At 44.2% G+C, this 17,641-nt stretch overlaps 1 protein-coding gene across 4 annotated transcripts in view; it reads right to left on the bottom strand.

Annotated features, from left to right (window-relative positions):
* LRP4 (LDL receptor related protein 4) overlaps positions 1 to 17,641 on the bottom strand; it is a 96,255-nt gene that overhangs the window by 24,770 nt on the left and 53,844 nt on the right. For all 4 annotated transcript variants that reach the window (XM_027705486.1, XM_027705470.1, XM_027705479.1 and 1 more), the window contains 6 exons: positions 7,572 to 7,688; positions 5,508 to 5,621; positions 4,941 to 5,057; positions 2,393 to 2,521; positions 1,934 to 2,053; positions 1,692 to 1,817 (listed from right to left, as the gene is read on the bottom strand). In XM_027705486.1, coding sequence (XP_027561287.1) covers positions 1,692 to 1,817; positions 1,934 to 2,053; positions 2,393 to 2,521; positions 4,941 to 5,057; positions 5,508 to 5,621; positions 7,572 to 7,688 — 723 coding nt within the window. The remainder of the gene's footprint in view (positions 1 to 1,691; positions 1,818 to 1,933; positions 2,054 to 2,392; positions 2,522 to 4,940; positions 5,058 to 5,507; positions 5,622 to 7,571; positions 7,689 to 17,641) is intronic.

The following is a 17,641-nucleotide window of genomic DNA, read 5'->3' as shown; positions in this document are numbered from 1 at the left end:
CTGCACTGTCCTGTTGCCTCTTATTTTTTGTACTTCTTAAGCTGACTTGGTGAGCGGTTTCCAAATCATCACCCTCTGATAATCTTAGGAAGATAACAGGACAATACAGTTACCAGCAAAGAAACAATAAGACTGGCAGACTGCATGTAAGCAGCATGGAAAAGGGTAGTCGTGAGATTAACAAGTACAGTTAAGAACTAACGGACACACCAACTGGGAACATAAAACCAAATCACACGCAGATTCACTTTCCAGAGCACAGAAATACTTAATATGAAGGATTATGAAACCTGGACTTCATTTGCCATATTGCACATAAAGATCCTTACTTACATCAGTTGATCGCCTAGTATTTTAGGAGTCTTCTCTCTGTGGCCAATAAAAATACAACTCTTCTCTAAAACCAAGAGGATTTTACCTCTTGCTACAGACATTGGGACATCACACTATGTCGCTTAGATGAGTCAATACACATTCTGCTTGGAAGTCTCAATTTAATTTTTACCTCCTGACTGTCACCATAGACCTAAAGCAGAACTGCACAACTAACCTTACAGTAACAATAGCTGTACTCAACCACCTTGGGATTGGTTTGAGGTGGAAAAGTTGAATTTCAGGCTCTGGAAGCTTGACTTGGCTTCTGGGTGGCAACTGTTTTTTCAGTACCTCTAAGTACTGTTTTATCAGGATGAGAAAACAGGGTTACCAGTTGGTCTTTAAGTACAATTGCTTTTTCCAGGATCACCACACTGATGCTCATGACAGCTGACCAATCTGAAGCAGCTGCTCTCAAATGGCTACAAAGTGTGCCTGTTCAGGTCCTCTGAACTTAGCTATCCTTGTAGAACATTCACTCTTCACTCCTCAACAGCCCGCCCCAAAACAAGACGTACAGTTCCACAAATCCATTTTGTCACCTCTAAATTCTGTTTAGAATTCACTGATCCAGCAGGGTCAATACACATAGTTGGGCTCCACTCACTAGGATAAATAGATGGAGAAATACACGCTATTCCTCGGCAAGGCCTATAGGAATCCTGAAGGCTTTAAGGAAAAGAGAAGATTCTAGACATTCCTTGAATCCTACCACAACATTAGAGTCTGTTGAAACTCTCCATTTCTCTATAATCATTATCACACAAAAGAATGGAGATATGTGAAATGATTACTAGAAAAAGTGACTCCTGAGCAAACATCTAAGGGGAAAGCTGACACCCTTAACCTCTAAAACAAAGGCTTTACTCTTCCCTTCCACTAAATGTCCTTTTTGATCCCACTGCCTGCTAGAATTGCTCCACAATTTCAAAATGCAGCATGAAAGCTATCCCGAACTATCTAGAAGGTATAAGTTAGACACAGCTCATATGACAAAGGTAGCAACAGTGCACATTAATAATGTTTCCAAGTCTGAATGCAATAGTCTCAGACCTCTGTGGTAATTCACAGTGTAGGGACAGGATAGGAAGATAGAAGGATCTGATACTTGACCAGAAAACACCATCATCTAAGTTAGTTCAAGCACACAGACTTGGACAAGTTCGCAAACATGTAAGACAGACCACAAATCCCATTCTTTGGGAAGGGCAGAAACTCTAGGCTGAACTCACTGAAGCAATCCAAAAGAGACTTCACCACCTATTACCTTGAGGATGGAAATATTAGCTATTAAGCAGCAAGGCAGCAGGCCAAACCTGTGTTCTCACAGTTTTCCTCGTCACTGTTGTCGGAGCAGTCATCTTCCCCATCACAGCGCCAGGACAGACGGACACAGCGCCCTGACTTACAGCGGAACTGGTCAGCTGTGCACATAGATGTAGCTGAGGGACCAAAAAAGCAAGAAGGATCAGAAGTGACCCAATGACAAAGCTAAGAGTCCCAAACACTCTTTTGCACCCACAGAAACTGAATGCTTCCACCAGTTTCCAGCACTCACTGCAGTTCCTCTCATCTGACTGGTCATCACAGTCAAAGTCTCCATCACACCTCCAGCCAGCATTAATGCACAAGCCACTGTTGCACATGAACTCTCCAGAGCGACAAGGCTGGTGAGATGCTGCAGAGATGGTAAAAAATACAAAGAGCAAACTCAGACCAACGTAACATCCCCAAAGCTCCTCAGTACCCCTTACCCTCCATTATTATGAAACTTAGTCCTGAATAGATTTCTCCCAGAAACTGCTTTAATTCCTGTAAGCAGAAGTGCACTTACTACAGAGTTCTCATCGCTATTCTCACTTTCCAGAGTTAAAAAAATCCTAACAATGAAAGAGCCAGCTTATGTCCGAACAATTAGATCGCTGTCTACACCGCAACCCCTCTCCAGCCAATGCAAAATCCCTTTAGGTTTGCAACTCAGATGCTTGGACCAGCACATCACCCTGCGCTAACTTACAGCAGTCAGATTCATCAGACCAGTCTCCACAGTCATCATCACCATCACAGTGGTAGATGTCCAAGATGCAGCGTCCATATGCACACTGGAACTCCTCCAAGCTGCAGGTGGCAGCTGGAACATCTGATGCTAACAAGAGAATCAAAGAAAAAATGTATGAGGTACATGACAGGGTACAATCCAGTTTAGAAGCAACCTTCTCAGTCCAATAATGGACTAGCAAGTATTCAATGGAAGGGGGTTAGAAATTTCTAGCCATTGTTGCATATCTCTGCATGACTTGTATTACTGAGAGGAACTTGAATGCTGCTTTTGCTTCACTGAAAAGCAGGTTAAACCTATATATAAAGACACCTATGCAGACAATCCACTAAAAATAATTTTTAAAAAAGTTACACAGGATGTTAGTCTATAAACATTTAACTTTTCAAGAGCTATTAAATTCTAGAGAAGCAAACAGCTATGAATAAGGAAGAGGATCCAAGAGTGTCACATTCTATCTTATACTTGAAACACTATGTATTAGTAACCTCCAGAAAGTGTTTAAATTGCTTAAATCTGAAAAGGGTAGATACAAAAACAGATGGAAAAACAGAGACACCTTTTGGGGTAGCTCTGCATTAAGGATTGAGGCATGTCAGAATGCAGTGTTAAAGTAGGGAGTGATTCCTTTAGAATTTTAACAAAAATAAGCTCTTGAGGACCAAAGGAAGCAAGCAAGCAGCAAGATGCCCAGGTCGACACCTGACCTTTGAGGATTTCCCCCTCCATTTCCTCTCAAGCTCTCAACAAAACAACCATGCCTTTTCAGTAAGGAGTACTGCCAGAGAGATGACCCTGGGCGAAGCCCAACAGACTTATGGTCAAGGATTTGCCTACTGTTTTCTGTTCAGCAGTAAACTAAGTGGGAAGGGATGGAAAATATTTTGAGTCCCACACAACAGAATCTGACACCTCTTCTCATACTCTCCGGAGAATGAACTGTATATTTCAGGCATACAAGTCTCCTAACTGAAGAGTTCTGAAAATAAATTTATTAAACAAAAGATAAAAGAAAGACTGAAAAGAAAGAATAGTCTGGGATGTGAATTACATCTGTCTCTCCAACCTGAAGCAGTTGGCAGAGCCTGAAGAGCTTTAATTCAATGAGTGTCCAGCGGCTAGATAAAAAAATGTGTGTTCATGTGTGCCTCACCAAAGGAGTCTGAAAGCAGTGTTTGGGTCTCCTTGAGGAGAAAATGAATTCAGTGACTTAAATTATCATCCTGTATTATTCAGTTATAACACACACATCCCCAAAAGAAAAGGAAAGAAAAAAAACACAAAAAAAAGAACAGTGCAGTCCCACCTTGTCCTAGATGAATGATAAGCATGACTGGAGATAAGGAAAAGATGACAACCACATGGATGAAGATAAAAGAACAGGAAGTAGTGAAACTGAGCTTCTTAGCAAGTTACTTAAAATGCCTTATGGAGTCAAATGCCAGCCAGGACTGAAGTAGCATTCCACCTCAGAGAAGCAGGGGCACCAGTCCTGGGGTGCCCCTCCACTCCCATAGGAGGCAATGTTGGATCATCTCCCCTCCCTTCCCGGGTGTCTATCCATGGCCTTTGGCGAAGCGACAGGCAAGGGAACGAGAAAGGGAGAGGGGAAAAGGAAAGGGGCTCCCTTCCTCCTAGAGCCCTTTCCTGGCTCAGAAATGTTTGCAGCCCCTGGCTTCCTGCCAACTCTCATTATCTGGAGAGATAAAAGACAATGCCCCCATGTATCCACTCCCCCTGCCCTTCAGGAGATGATGGCCCTGATCCCCCTCCCAGAGCCTTTTGAAGTTTCCTGCTATCTAGAACAAATTCTGCAAAATGCTCTCAGAGGAGAGCAGGGTGGGGGAAGGGACCACTGCAAGTTCCAGAGACACAGACAGTGTTCACTGACACAGAAGCCAGGCAGTATGGGTCAGGAAGGGACACAAACTCCTGTCTCACTTGCTACAAGCCTGTGAAGGACAAAACAACTGTTGTGGGTTCTCATGGCCTTCCCTTCCCCATCAGTCACTTTTTGGGCAACATCCTGCAAAAAGCATCTAAGTGAAAAGAGGATGGGCAAGCAGGCAATCCCTGTAGTGTGCAGTACGTGAGGATGTCGTCAATAAGCAGAGCACCACCCCTCTTCCAAAATTTCAGTCAAGAGTCAGACAAGAGAAAAAAGAAGGGAATAGTTTTCTTCCCTTCCCCCCTGCCCTCCAGCTCCAACAGTTTTATATAGAGCTATCTCCAGTAAAGCATAAGCCTCCTGCTCTGACTCAAGGTCACAGCCTTGGGAAGGAACAGAGAAGCAGAGAGGCATGGACAAAGTATGCCTATGAGGTAACACAAGAGAGACACCATTCTCTTGTGCCCTCTGGGGTAGGCAGCTGAAGACAGCACAGCTGCCAGTACAGGCAGGACTAACTTGTTTTTGATCTCTGCTGCAGAAAATGTGCCAAACCCCAAGACAAGTGCAGGTCCAAAGGGCTATTTCCTGTGGTTACAAAGGAAGGAGAGCACTTACGGCAATTCTCTTCATCTGAGCCATCCTTGCAGTCTGTGTCACCATCACAGAACCAGTGCTCAGCTATGCAGCTGCCGTCACTGCAACGGAACTCCTTCTCTGAGCACTTTCTCATATCTGTAGAGACAGCAATGCAAACAAAGCCTTGGTTTTTATGAGAGTACCCAGAAAATCATTATAGCATTCTCCAGAAGCTCCTAGGGCACCCACAAACGAGACTTCTCATTAAACCACATGTACCCATGTCAGGCAAGGCCTGAGCAAAACCATCATTGTTCATTTAACTGACACACAGTGCTGGATTCAAAAGGAATCCAATGGGACTTCACAAGTCACAATGTCAAGGAATAAAATGTCTCAAGTGATTTTCTTACCTTGCAGGTAAGCCACATAGCCTGAGGTCCCAAGCAGCAAGCCCATGGAACGGAATATCCCACAAGCCCAGCCCAGAAAAGCCAGCTGTGAGCCTTCACCATGCTCAGGGGATCCTAGAGCTGCACAGGTTGGAGTCTGCACAACTCCTTTTAAAGTATGGGAGGGCAGTACTTACAGAACCACATTACTCACCACACTGCTCATCACTGTTGTCGCCACAGTCATTGTCACCATCACAGTGCCACAGGCTGCGGATGCAGTATCCATTCTGACATGAGAACTCATCTTCCTCACACTCCCGTGGAGCTGCAGGGACACAATGGGCACAAGGTGAAGGCAAGGCAAGAAGATTTAGCTTGCAGAACACCAAATGTGTGACATGTTACAAATTGAGCAACACTGTCCTCCAAGGACACCACAATGTTGGAGAGCAACTGTGAGATTTCTTGAGTGTCTCTCTTCCATTCCATTCACAAGTCAACAGTACAGATGCCTCTAAAAACTGAGAACACAGGTTGAAGGAAGTACACAGAACACAGAGACGAAGCCACCCATCCTGTGCTGGTATTCTAGCACAGCCCAAGCCAGACTCGAGATATCCCTGCACAGGAAAAAAAAAAGGCAATCCAGGCCTCTTTTTAAAGGAACAAATAACTGCTAATTGTATTATATTTCCACCTTCTTTTCACAACAATGCCAAAGCTGTCTTCAAAGGAAAGGAGACGGAAAATTTGAACTTCCTCTTCTGAACACCTCGGTATTTGCAGCCTCATTCCACCCTCCTTGTCAGTCTGCTAAGGAAGCTTGCCTGCAGACCAGTGAGAAAAGGAAAGGGACTGCAAAATTAGCACCCGAGGACTTCATCCAACAGAAACCCTCCTATGGTTACTGTTAATCTAAAAAAATCCTTAGGAATCTTTTATGCACAGAACCTTCCCTTCTTCCTTTCATTAGTCTCTAAATCTTTTGGTCACACTCTTCTCCACTGTTGTCTAAGATATGAGGGCATTGCAACATTTTATGAAAAACAGAAAACCAAACAGACACCGACCTACATACCTGTCCTTTCATTAATATATTTGAATAGGCCAGAGCTTAGTCCTGAGTTCCAGAGCATCACACATGATGCCAACCCCTGAACCTTGCTTCCCAGCCCTTTGCCCAAAAAGGAAGGCAAAGATCAGGGATATACTGATCAAAAAGTGAACTGATTTCCAAGCAAGGAGTGGACAGGGAATACTTTACAGCCAAGAACTTTGTTTTCACATTTCTTGAGATGGGGTTCCTTCATCAGTCACTCTGGAGCACCATGCACAAAACTTTTGTAGAATTCAAGGGCTGCGGAGTGTTGCTTACTAAGGAGCTGCAACCACCTCAACCAGAGAGCAGAACAGTTCTGCTCCCAACTGCAGCCTAATGCCAGCACAGTTACAGCAAAGCTGAAGCTCTAGTGCTACATAACACGCTGGTTCTCCGGCATGTGTTGCCAAGTACAGATCTGATGATTTGTTGTGAAGGATGAAAGTTGTATCCCTGAACACCTTTTGCTAATGGAAGCCAATCACAAGTAACTCTTGTCCTCAGCACAAAGGGGAAAGGAGGAGGCTGAGAGTAAAAGACTCAGGCAAAATTTCCTCCATTTTAATAATTTGTAGAAGCACATCAGCAATGCTCACAGCTAACAGGCTACCATGGCATATCTTCTGAGGATGGCACCTCACATGGCAGCAGACAGTCAGCTTTCAGGGAACCCGTCTCTGTGTGGGCAATATCCTTACAGCACCTCCCTCTCCTCAAGGAGCTCTGTTTGAAGGGACAGGATGCTGGTGACAGCCCAGCACCACAGAAAAGTCAGACAGTGGAACCTGAGGCCACAGGAAGTCAGCCAGACATCCAGTTCAGTAGGATTTGGCAGGGGTTAGGTGTTTCCACAAACAGGGGAGGGCACAAAGAGCTCAGCTCAGGGAAGTACTTCATGGGATATTAACTAGCAAGGCTGCAGGGCATAAACGGTTCTACAGCTGGATGGAGAAGCATCCCCTCCCCCAGAACAGGCAGCTAAATAGCAAGCCAGGTGCCAAGACAGAAGGGCTTAGAGGTACACACCTCTGTCAGAGTCAAGATATAGCTTATTTCAAGACAGAAGTCTGATTCAGTGAATAAGCTCTTCAATTCCTGCAATAAAAAGGGTCAACTTTCTCCAGCCATGGCATGCGGGCACTGCACCCACCCTCTTCCCTCAGAGAGGTGACTTACGGCAGTCCTGTTCATCAGAATCATCCTCACAGTCGTTGTCTCCATCACAGACCCATGACCGGCGGATACATTTTCCGTTGTCACAGTGGAAGTCCAAGGGAGAGCAAGTGGGCAGCACTGCAAGAACAAAGAAACACCTCATGGAGCTGTAGCCAGCTTCTATCCTGAAAGTAAAGTTCCTTCCCTCCTGAGGGAGCAGGGCTACACCTCTTAGAAACAAAAGACATAAAATTTCAAGTCATCAGGAAGACCTGTTCCTCAGATGGGGGGCAGGGTAGGTCTGTAGCTTGGCAGTCTCTCTTCCCCAGAGAAACACTGACCTTTCCACAATAAAGTAGCTGCTGCAATCCCCCCACTGAGTTCTTTTTTTCTCTTTCATCCTTGAGCCTGCTGTCCTCCCATAACTGCACTTGTTTTATAACAAGCAAAATTATACTATTAACATCTTACCTGCCTGTTTCCTAGTGCAGTCCATCCTGTTTCTATTACACAGCAAGTTCTTTAGAGTGAGAACTATAAGAAGCAATGTTTTGGGGAACAGGACTTTACAAGGTAACATGCTATAGCATGTGTTTCAGCACAGGGACTGCCAGTTTTTTTGTCAAGAAATCTGCAAGTAGAAGCTGAGAAGCAGGAATCCACTGCTGGGGGTAATTTGCTGTACCTCAGGTGTGGGCAACAGAATCCAAATCCTGCTAGAGGTTTCCAGAAGGGACAGAAGAAGAGGACAGGGATGGGATGATGCTTGCCTACACAGGAGTCTGTTGGCAATGGAGTGGAACCACAAATCCACAGTGTTTGAAGAGGCCTGGAGCCACAAAGCTGGAATTCAAGGGGGAGCATCAGCCCTGTTCTCTCCCCCACAGATGAGAGGAACACTCAGCCCCAGGAGGTTCATACTTTTAAGTGCTGCCAGCTGTGATAGGCAAGGGGCTGCACAAGACTGTTCCTGACAGGTGTGGCTCGGCGATGTGAAGGGGCGAGGGCTAGAAAGGCTAGTGCCTGAAACCCTTTCATCCCAGCCCAGCTTGCCGACAGCATCTCCCATCTGTCACCAGGCAGGCCAGCCCTCCTCTGCTATGCTGCTACTCCTTCCCTTGCCAACACTCTCCTGGAGGTGGGAGTATGAAGGGAGGGAGGTGGGTAAAAGAAGAAGGTGAAGACAGCAGCCACACACAAAAGGAGAAGGATTAAATAAGGAGAACAAATAGACACATTTTCAGCTTTTCCAGCTTTCTCAACCCTCTGTTTCCCCTCGGCCCAGGACTGCTGCCAGAGTCCTATGACAGCAGCATGGATTATACCATACTGAATCATTCACTGCTCTCTACAGCAAGTCCTCCAACATATCTCACCAAGGGACCGTCCTAAAAGCCCCCCACCATAAGAATACACTAGACTAGTGCAGTTAAATTCAGACTTGCTCTAACGTCTCTTTTTCTAACCACAAATTCAGATCATCTTCTCAGCTGTTCCTGTAGTGTGGCAGGCATAGGCATTTCTGTATCTGAGAACATCACTGCAGATGTAGCTGCTCTCAACACTCACAGAATTTGGCACTGGCCCTTAGGAAAAGGTCCCTCACATCATGCCCAGGATGTCACATGCAGATATCTATCCAGGTCATATCCAGCTTCTTCTAGGCCTCAGAGGGGTATAAAAGAGAGGGAAGCATACAAATCTGTATTTTCACCCTCCAGTTTTGACAGCACCCTGCTCTTCCAATAGCTGGCCCATTTCCTTACATTGCATTTTCTCTGAGAACCTTTGCGTTGCTGCAGCAAAATGAAGAAGGAGCTTCCTCTTTTTCCCTAGGGAAGGTGGAACTGGAAAATTCTCCGCTTCCCAAACTCTGTTTCCGAACAAAACCAAGACATTTTTGGACTCAGATGGTCAGTCCCGTACGAGACCTCTCTTCCCCAAGCACAACTTCCATACATTGCATGCTGAGCAAACCTTCCCTGGCCTCAGCTGCAGCTTCAGGACTATGACCATCCTCCCAGTGTATGCTTTAGTGTGACTAATCACCAAAGGACTGCACAGAAGCCACCTGGAAGGGAATTTGCATGCTGACTCTCCAGGGGAGAATTCTTCAGGTTCCCAGAGGGTTAAGCCATTAGCGCTGGTTCAGACGGATACCATTATTCCACTGAACTGCTGCACCCCTTCGTGAGGTAACAACATAAAATGAAATTCCACCCCTACAGGGAGCAGTTCAGCCAATTTCATACTCCCCCTAGATATAAAAATTGAGCTTCAAGCACAGGGGAGGTAGAGCAGGAGAAAGAGAGCAAAACACAAACTGCTATGAGAACCAAATTCCCAACTCAGCAGATAGCAAGTGTGTGCTAGCCAGACAACACTGGGGGTTAGGGGCAGGGGGGTGGTGTTAAATCCCCTTCTACAGGAGCTTTCCTTTAAAGAAGGAAGAAAAACCACAAACCTACTTAGATAAAAAATCCCAAACTAATGAATGAGGGCTAATGTCTCATAGAGCAGAGAAACTGCCAGTGAGATCAGGGCAGGGATCCACATATAATTGGAACCTGTATTTAATAACGGTCAGAAACAGATGCTTCAAAAGAAGATTCTGCAAGAGATTCTGGGAGCAGTTTCTTCCTAACCCCTTCTTCCTAGCTCTGCCCTCCCAGTCCACCATTCCTTCTTCCCATTAAAAAGCAAAGAGCCTACACAGAAAATTCCTGTTTCCTTCTATTTTTCTAAACATGTTAGGCTTCAGTTCCACTGTACAGCCCTTTCCTCTAGGGTTGTTATTAATCAGCTCTTTTGCTGGACATTTATTACTTCATATTTTGATGCGTTTTATTCCTATGGAGTTAAAGCTGAGGGCATACCACTAGCCCAGAGTGAATATTTAGTACAGTTGAAGATACATCCAAAGCGTTTGGAAATTTGAACTTAGGAGGAAATTCAGAACTTAAGAGGTCACACTTAGGACACTCAAACAACCTCCACTATATTTTGTCCTGACATGATGGAGCAGCTATACAATCTGGTAAGTGTATTGCTTTAACTCATATAGCTTATTTTAAAACCCATAGTCAGAAGAAGGGCACATGACAATACAACTGAAGCAGCAGGAATTCCTTTCGCTGACAGAGATAGAGCATGACCTCTTCATCTTGCTGGAGGACAAGCTGGATTAGCATCTAGAAGACTAGAAACTGAACCCCCATATTCTCTTTCCAGCTTGATACAGATGCATGACCATGGGACAGTTCTGCCTCTTTAGCCCCCTTCTCCAACCTGTAAAATGAAGGATATTTATTATTTCCTAAGACAGCTGCAAGTCCTTCATAGGCATCGCTTCAACTGATGAGCAAGCAATCACAGATTGCACTAACATGCTTTCACCACTACTCATAGCAGGATTAGGTAATGCCAACAGTAAACACAGTTTAGACTCAACCCCCCTTCCCTGCTCAATACCAGCTTGATCTCTCTATATCTATACAAAGAAACAATATTTTCCTAAAAGAGATGAGCTAAGCCAAGTCCTAGAATGGAGTTGAAGGCAGGCAAATGCCTAGACAGACAGGGACCAACTCGCCATCCCCAGGCAGAGCAGAGAGGCAGGACAGGGAGCAAGCCCAAGGAAGGGGAACCAGTGGAAAGAGCAAGGCTGAGTAGAAACAGCTCAAGAGAACACATCTGTCAACTGACAGCAAGCAATACAAAAAGGTCTTTGAACTTCCAACCATTTCCCTGAGCTCATCCCTCTGCATGGTCACACTGGACATCATCCAAGGTTTCAGCAAAGCTATGTCTATCATAAGCCTGCTACTCCTCCCCCCTCCCAACTCCTATTACACAGGACGCTCTTTTATTGCCAAGCAGAAGGGGAAGGGGGGGGGGAAAGGGAAGTTTATAAGGTGAAACGCAGACTGAATCACGTCCCACTGTCCTTTGAACACTTTATCCCTATTGCCTGTGGTGAGCAGGTTGCTTTGTACCCAAGAACAGCAAGCAACCGGTGTTCAGGTCTGGAACACAGCAGTTTGAACAATACTGGTTGTTTAAGACAAACTCTCATTCATGTGAAGAACGAGAAGTTAATTTAAAAAAAAAATACAACTGAAAAAAAATAATTCATACTAGCATATGCATACCTAGCAAACTGCAGCCTGATCCCCAGCTATGTCCACAGCCATGCCTGTGTATGAGTACACAGATACCCGCAAACAGAGATCTGTTTGCTGAGATCTGCAGTTCAGTGGGCAAAAAGTCCAGTAACACAAATAATGGATGTTAGTCCACTCTCAGAAAGAAATAGGAGACATTGCATTTTACTAACAGATGTTTTGGAAACCCTTGTTTCAGAGTAGCATAAAATGTTTCCAATCACACTGCTGAACTATATTTGAGAATGCTGCTGGTCAAAAGAAAAAAAAAAGAAAAAGAAAGAAAAAAATTAAAAGACTATCAGCACCCAATCTTTCACAGCCCTTTGATCACAAGCACTCTGCCCGAGGGGGCACTGCATTAATTCTGATGCCTTTTAAATGAAACACACATACTCTGAGCTCAATAAAATGACGAAGTTGCAGATATGGAACTCGTGTGTTTACAAGAGAATACTGAACTCTTAACAGGAGTTCCTAATTCATAAAACTTGACGTTTAGAAATGAAGCTTCACCTGAGCCATTGCATCTGTGCTTAAGACCGGTGATTAAGTGAAGGGCAGAGGGAAAATTTCTTTTAAAGTTTCCATTAATTTTAGTAAAAGACCTGTGAGATTTTTATCCCCGCATCACCTCAACAATTTTTGTTGTGGGACTGATAAGCAGGCTATACTGACAGTCCTGTTCCTGGCAAGGAAGAGACTCTCTCCTGGACTTGAATGAATTGTAGCTCAATGGGAACTGTGTAGATTTCCCAATGAGATGGGAACAGACCACTTTTAGTAATCTTTAAGGTACAAGGAGTAAATTCTTCCTTCAGCCCCTTTAAATGAAAAAGTATTGTACAACAGTGCATGGAGCTAAGCAAGCAACTCTGTGTCCCAAGAAGTTACCAATTTACAGGCTGGTTATGTATGATACAGATCCAAAATTCACATCAAGAAGGCTCTTCTGGGGGGATAGTTATGAGGGGATTTGACATATCTTAGGAGAAACAGAACTATTTATGAATTCTCAGGCTAAGTTTACTCAGTTGTCCTTTCACCCTTGCCACAGGAAGTAGGACTCATTCACACATGCTAGACTTCAAAGGGCATACAGGAGGGCAGAATGAAAACCATTCCTCCGCTTGCATGTGGCTTTCTTTAGGGACAGTCCAAAGTAGTCTCTGTTGGCACAAGGTAGGAAGGCAGCTGAGCTACTCTGTGCATGTGTAGCAAAAGGCTTCCAAACCAGATACTGTCAGCAAGCCAGAGAGCTGACACTAGAGAAAGCCTATGAAGCTGGCATGACAGCTGGGAGGTTGCTTATTGATATTATTACTACAGCACTCTGGCTTGTAAACATGATCCAGAGCAGGAAGCAAGCATGTCACAGAATAATTGGCTTCCATCACAGCAGGGCTTCAAATTTGCAAGGAAAAGAGTTTCTGTCAAAGGTAAGCAGAGGCAGGGCTTTCCCTAAAACAGTGGGAAAATACCTATGAGTGGCAGACATTCCAAGGACACCAAAACAAGTGCAAAGTGTTTGGGATGTCCAGAAACGGTACCATTTGAGGAAAAACTTAGTGCAACCAACTCAGAAAGTGGTAATTTGTTTTATAGTTTGTAAAAGAACATTAAAAACTAAACAAAAGGAAAACTCACCACATATTAAGAATTTATCTTGAAACCGAAAATGTCTCAAGGGAGTAAGTGTTCCCTGTGTCTGCTCTAGTTTTTCATAGCTGTAACTCCTCTCACTGCCAAGTATCTTGCTTTTCTTTTTTTTTTTTACATCACATGCACTGTGTTTCAAGCTATCATTCTTTAACAAAGTGACAGAGTACCCATTCAAGGTTAGAAAATTGCAATAATACAGAATTTAGTGAACTCCAATCAATTACTCAAGTACATGCAGTACTATATACACACAGATGCAAGACTGAATCTTGACTTGCTAAACCAATTTTCACCTTTATGCCCAGCCTGTGTTTCACTCTCTTGCTTTATTAGGAGTCCAATAGTCCATTGTCTTCCCATTCTCCTCTCTTTTTCCCAAGGAAATAGAATTTTCTCAGAAACTTGTTCTTCTTGTTGTATTGGCTTACAGTATACATATGAGCATATGATACATGGAAGGAAAGTACACCGTAAAAAAGTACAGTTACAGTTTTATTCCTCTGGAAAGTTAGGACATTCACAGGAGAAAAAAAGAAAATTCTAAAACTAGCTTGTAGCAGGCCAGTGGAAAGGTGGGATTCCTTGCAAACACTTCTTTTCACTCTTCTAATCAAAGACATCTACTTGATGATATTATAATTCCTGTCTTCAAAACTCAGAGCTGCACTTCCATACATTGCTGGAAAAGAATCCAGATTGTTTTAGCATCTCAGACTCCATATAAGTGGTTGCACTGATTGAGATTCATAATGAACCAGAACGAACCACTGGGCCCATTCCAGCATGAAGACTAGCCCCACAGTTTCTGAGGAATCTCAGTAATTTTTTAACTAGGTCTTGAATATATCTGGGCCTTGTATGATGACTTCATCATGACAACCCAAACCTTCGGGTCAGTATTTGTATTTAAAAGAAACTGATTGATTTCAAACCTGGTAGAAGTCAATAAATAAATAAATATATAAATTAAATTCAAAACAGAGAAGTCCAAAATTTCACTCCAAGAAAGCCATGCACTTAACATTTCTATAGCATCCTTAGCCCCATTGCTTAACTTTTATTTTTGCTTTCATATGTCCACTAAATTGCACTCAAAGTACTGCTGGCTGTCAGCTGAAAAAGTTCTCCTCTTTGTATTTTTTCTACCACAACATAATATTCAAAAAGGCAACTCATATTCTAGTCCTTCCCCTTCAGTCACTTTTCTACTCTGAATAAATGCTGCTCTTTATCTCCCCTCCTAACTCGTCAAATCTACTGTCCTTCTTGGTACATGATAGTTTACCTCTCTCACTAAATTGTAGAGACCTACAGCACAAGTCATGTTCTGAATGAGATCACAGAATTACAGAATCATCAAACTTGGAAGAGACCTTTGTCCAACTGTCAACTCAGCACCACCAAAATCACCCCTAAACCACACCCTCAAGTGACACATAGTGACACATACAGATGCCTCTTGAACACTTCCAGAGACAGTGACTCTACCACCTCCCTGGACAACTTATTCCAGTGCTTAATCACTCTTTCAGTGAAAAATGTTTTTCTAATACCTGATCTGAATCTCCCCTAGTGCAATTTAAGGCCATTTCCTCTCGTTCTTCCACTTGAGACACGGGTGAAGAGACTGACACCCACCTCACTACAACCTTTCAGGTAGTTGAAGAGGGCTACAAGGTCCCTCCTGAGCCTCCTCCAGGCTAAACAACCCCAGCTCCCTCAGTCGCTTCTCCTAAGACATGCTTTCTATATCCTTCATCAACTTCATTGCCCTTCTCTGGACATGCTTCAGCACCTCAATGTCCTTTCTGAAGTGAGGGGCCCAAAACTGGACACAGGATTCAAGGTGCAGCCTTGCCAGACACTTGTACAGGGGGACGATCACTGTGGCCCTGATCCCGCTGGCCACACTGTTTCTAATACAGGCCAGGATGCCATTGGCCTTCTTGGCCACCTGGGCACACTGCTTGGCTCATGTTCAGCCGCTGTCGACCAGCACCCCCAGGTTCTCTTCCCCAGGCAGCTTTCCAGCCACTCATCCCCCAGCCTGTAGCGATGCCTGGGGTTGTTGTGACCCAAAGGCAAGACTTGGCATTTTGCCTTGTTGAACCTCATACGGTTGTCCTCAGCCCACTGATTCAGCCTGTTCAGATCCCTATGTAGAGCCTTCCTACTCTCCAGCAGATCAGTGCTCCTGCCCATCTTGGTGTTGTCTGCAAACTGACTGAGGGATAAAGATAATAAACAGGACTGACCCCAATACTGAGCCCCAGGGAATGCCACTGGTGACCGGCCACCAGCTGGATTTAACTCCAGTCACTACCACTCCCTGTGCCTGGCCATCCGGTAGGATTTCCACCCAGAGAACTGTGCACCCATCCAAACTGTAAGCAGCCACTTTCTTCAGGAGAATGCTGTGAGAGATGGTGTCAAAGGCTTTACTGATGTCTACGTAGACAATATCCACAACCTTTCCCTCATCCACGACACAGGTCACTTTGTCATAGAAGTAGAGCAGGTTGGTCAAGCAGGACCTGCCTTTTGTAAAGCCATGCTGGCTGGGCCTGATCCCTTGGTCGTCCTGCACGTGTTGTGTGATGGCACTCAGGATGATATGCTCCGTGACTTTCCCCAGTATTGAGGTCAGGCTAACAGGCCTGTAGTTCCCTGAATCATCCTCTGACCCTTCTTGTAGATGAGTGTTACATTTGCTATTTCCAGTCAAATGCAACTTCTCCAGTTAACCAGGACTACTGGTAAATGACTGAAATTGGCTTGGCAAGTTCTTTCGCCACCTCCCTCAGTACTCCTGGGTGCATCCCATCTGGGCCCATAGACTTGTGGGTGTTTAATTGGCATAGCAGGTCACTAACCATTGCCTTCTGGATTATGAGGGTTTCAGTCAGGTTCCTGTCACTAACTTCCAGCTCTAGGAGCTGCATATCCTAAGGACAAGTGGTTTTGGCCTTAAAGACTAAGGCAAAGAAGGCATTAAGTAACTCAGCCTTTTTATCAGTTTCCTGACACTATGCTACCCTCTGCATCCACTAAAAGATGGAGACTCTCCTTAGCCCTCCTTTTGCTGTCAATAGAAGCTTTTTTTGTTGCTTTTAACTGCAGTGGCCAACTACCTTTGAAACCGTAAATTAAAGAAGGCAGAATTCAAATCCAGTTCCTACATTCTCTGCCTCACTTGGTTGTCTGCCTCTACCTCATATACTTCCCAACCTCCAGTCCCAAGAATATCAGCAGATTGATCACAATTCAGTTCTAATTCCCAGTCTGTACAGCTTCCACTCAAATACATATGGGCCAGATTTCCTTAATATATTAGGGATACACCATAACTTCAGCTTTACTGTGCAAGGCCAAAGGTTCCTCTCTTTCAGGCCACAGAGAGACATGATGCATCAGTAGATGCCAAGAGAAGAGTGGAACAGAGTAGCATGAAAGTAGATGTTCTTCCTCAGAACACAAAATCTGCCTCTATTTGTAATACAAAGAATTCCAAACAAGAGGTGGCATATTCATCTTTAACAGTCCTTAGTGGATTATACATCCATTAACTTGTGAGATTGCTGCCCGAGAATGCTTGAAATTTCAGAATCAATGTTTTGTGGCAAGGAGATTCACAGCTTAAGCATATGTTGTATGAACAAACAACTCTTTAGCTTTGAACCACCTCCTGCTAGTTCCTATGGAAGATCTTATCTCTCCCGCCCCCTTGTCCTACCATGCCTACCTGGCTTAAAACTTTCCGTGCTCGTTGTTGAATTACAAAGAAGATCATACCAACAAGTATCATCTGTCTAAATCATTACTGAGCCCACTAAAAAAACCCAAAACAATCCCACCATCATCCCCCTGCTTCCCCACCTCCCCAGCAAACAAACAAACAAACAAAAAAGGGATCTTCCTCTGTGCTTAATAAGCCAGTAAAACCAGTTTAGCTATTGGATATTCCTTACCTCCCCAAGCCCCTTATTCCTGCTCAGATTCTCCTTTTTTTAGCCTGTGCAATTGTGCAGAGCCTCCTCCCTCCTGTTCTTTTGAGACTTTAATTTTATTTCTTCAGTTCCCAGATCCCCATTTCCTCTTTTTCAAGCATAGCAAGTTTTCATATTGGTCCTTTTCTTTACTGGATATAAACATGCAGGGTTTTTATCCCCTTTTTTGATTTCTCCAGTTAAGGTCACTTCCTTGCCCAACAACTCTTTCACTAATCATCTTTAAACCAAACACTGATCATCTCAATTTGCAGGTAGC

Source organism: Neopelma chrysocephalum, unplaced genomic scaffold (genome assembly GCF_003984885.1).
Source record: "Neopelma chrysocephalum unplaced genomic scaffold, ASM398488v2 Primary Assembly neopelma1_24, whole genome shotgun sequence".
In the NCBI taxonomy this organism is placed as follows: domain Eukaryota; kingdom Metazoa; phylum Chordata; class Aves; order Passeriformes; family Pipridae; genus Neopelma; species Neopelma chrysocephalum.
This window is presented reverse-complemented; position numbering and strand designations above follow the sequence as displayed.